The sequence below is a fragment of the Pundamilia nyererei genome, unplaced genomic scaffold (assembly GCF_000239375.1).
Source record: "Pundamilia nyererei isolate P.nyererei 1_Seehausen unplaced genomic scaffold, PunNye1.0 scaffold00063, whole genome shotgun sequence".
In the NCBI taxonomy this organism is placed as follows: Eukaryota; Metazoa; Chordata; class Actinopteri; order Cichliformes; family Cichlidae; genus Pundamilia; species Pundamilia nyererei.
The window spans coordinates 2,059,816-2,062,238 of NW_005187464.1; the positions used below are offsets into that span (position 1 = coordinate 2,059,816).

Consider the following 2,423-nt stretch of genomic DNA (forward strand, 5'->3'; position numbering starts at 1 on the left):
GTGTTTTGGAGTTTGCATGTGTTTTGGATTTTGCATGTGTTTTGGATTTTGAAAGTGTTTTGGAGTTTGCAAGTGTTTTGGAGTTTGCATGTGTTTTGGGGTTTGCATGTGTTTTGGAGTTTGCATGTGTTTTGGATTTTGCATGTGTTTTGGAGTTTGCATGTGTTTTGGAGTTTGCATGTGTTTTGCAGTTTGCATGTGTTTTGGAGTTTGCATGTGTTTTGGAGTTTGCAAGTGTTTTGGAGTTTGCATGTGTTTTGGAGTTTGCATGTGTTTTGGAGTTTGCAAGTGTTTTGGAGTTTGCATGTGTTTTGGAGTTTGCATGTGTTTTGGATTTTGCAAGTGCTTTGGAGTTTGTACGTGTTTTGTCTCTAGGGGCCACCGTAGTTACATAATGACATGATGAGTTTATTGAAGAGGACTTTTTTATGTATATTAGTGCTGATAAAATCTCAAGTGATTAAGTGAAGATTTTCACAGACTGATAACATCATATATTTTATCCAAGGTGGACTGGCAGCAGTGATCTACACGGACACTTTACAGACCTTTATCATGCTTATTGGATCATTCATTCTGATGGGCTTTGGTAATATGAAAAATTTTACATACAAATTATTTGTTGGAAAGTTACAAAAATAAATAATAATGTTGATCTAACTTGCACATGATTTTCCTCAGCTTTTAATGAAGTGAAGGGATATGAAAACTTTGAGAAACTCTACATGCAAGCTGTCCCCTCAATCACGGGTAACATCAGTGCAAACTGCTATGAGCCCCGGCCAGACTCCTTCCATCTCTTCAGGGATCCACTTACAGCAGACATCCCATGGCCTGGTCTCGTGTTTGGACTCACTATTCAGGCTATCTGGTACTTTTGTACTGATCAGGTGAGTTAAGCAAATAAGTATTGGGCAGCTCAACTGCAGTTTTCAGCAACCAGTCTGTAGTCAAAAACCGAGACAAATTCAGCTGATTGCCTCGGTGTGTTCATATATTCATGCTAGACTGAATTTAAATAAGGAGAGAACAATTGGAAGAAATTCAGTTAAGTTATGTAACCTAGAGGTGGTGAAGAAAATGCAGATGGAGTCTTGGATCCAGCTATGAGTAAACAGGGTGAAGCAGAGATGAGGAGGACCTGGGCTGCATGAATAGGAATCATAAAGGCAGAATGACAGACAAGCACTGAGATTTAAAAGTATGCAGAGAGGAGAGTAGCAAGGAGAGGGCAGGGAAAAATGATTGGACTAGAACAAGGATGTCAGGACTCAGTCTGATGTGGGAAGTGGATGTAAAGAATAGACCGAATGCCCGGGAAAGCAGGTAGATGAGTGATTATAGATCTTCCTCATTAATCTTACGTGTAAAGTCATTTCAATAACAAAAGATTATTTGAAAGAACTGAACATAATTTACAAAGATACAGAATTCAATTAAGTTATTTGGCAATTAGGCTATTGATCAATGGTCTTTAATCAATGGTCTTTGATCAATGGTCATAACAATTTGCATATTAATGATCAAGAAACTAACCTCACAGCCCATTGTTCATTCAGTGGGCTAGTTTCTGTCATTGTGCCAATGTACTGTGTATAAGGTTGGGCTCTAGTGTGGTGGCAAAATAAAAACCTAGAAACTTGGCTTGATACAAAGTACACTACAAGGCCGAGAATCCTGCGTGGCAGCCTGAAGAACATAACAGAACATTTCATAAGCAGTGACTGGTGTTGTGGTGCTTGCGGTGCGCACTAGAGTGAGAGAGAGAGAAAAGGTGTTGGTGGGTGCATAGTTTGGGCTAGAGGTTATAGTGACTACTGAAATGGAGTGTCGGAGTGGCTTACTTGGGCAGAAAGACGTTTAGGCTCAGAGGGGGAGGCAGAGGTCCGAGTGGGTGGCAGAGGAATGACCTGAGCTTTCTAGGCCCCTGTGTGGGATGGTGATAGCAGCAGAGCAGGCAGGTAGTGCGGTTGGTGGTACTCCCTGGAGTGTGGCTGAGAATCCTGAGAGGTTTTGTGTCCAGAATCCATAAAGGTGAACCTTAGTGTTGGTGTCGTGGTGTAGCAGGCTGGTAGAGCTAGGAGAGAAGATGACAAGGTAAGCATACAAGGACAGTGAAGCTGGCGATTAATACCCTCCATTAATTGGAAGAGGCAGGGAACCACACAGGTCACACCCAGCTGCTCGCACCCTCAAGCCCTTCCCCTCCAAGTCTTGAACAATTTTGTCTCATTGGTTACCTGCTAATTCCAGAGTATGTCACGATCCTGGGTCTTATGACCCAGTGTTTTGAGTTTTAGTTCATTTTAATGTTTTAGTTTATGTAAGCCCTTCAGGTTCCTAAGTTCATTTGTTATCATGCTTAAGTGTTTCTAGTTCTTATTATTTCCCCCTCGTGTTTCCAACTATGGTAAATCTCCCCT

The 2,423-nt window shown here is 41.5% G+C and overlaps 1 protein-coding gene across 1 annotated transcript in view; it reads left to right on the forward strand.

Annotated features, from left to right (window-relative positions):
- Positions 1-2,423, forward strand: part of LOC102203546 (sodium/glucose cotransporter 1-like) — a 27,694-nt gene that overhangs the window by 17,450 nt on the left and 7,821 nt on the right. The window contains exons 7-8 of the mRNA XM_005735359.2: positions 509-589; positions 682-890. Coding sequence (XP_005735416.2) covers positions 509-589; positions 682-890 — 290 coding nt within the window. The remainder of the gene's footprint in view (positions 1-508; positions 590-681; positions 891-2,423) is intronic.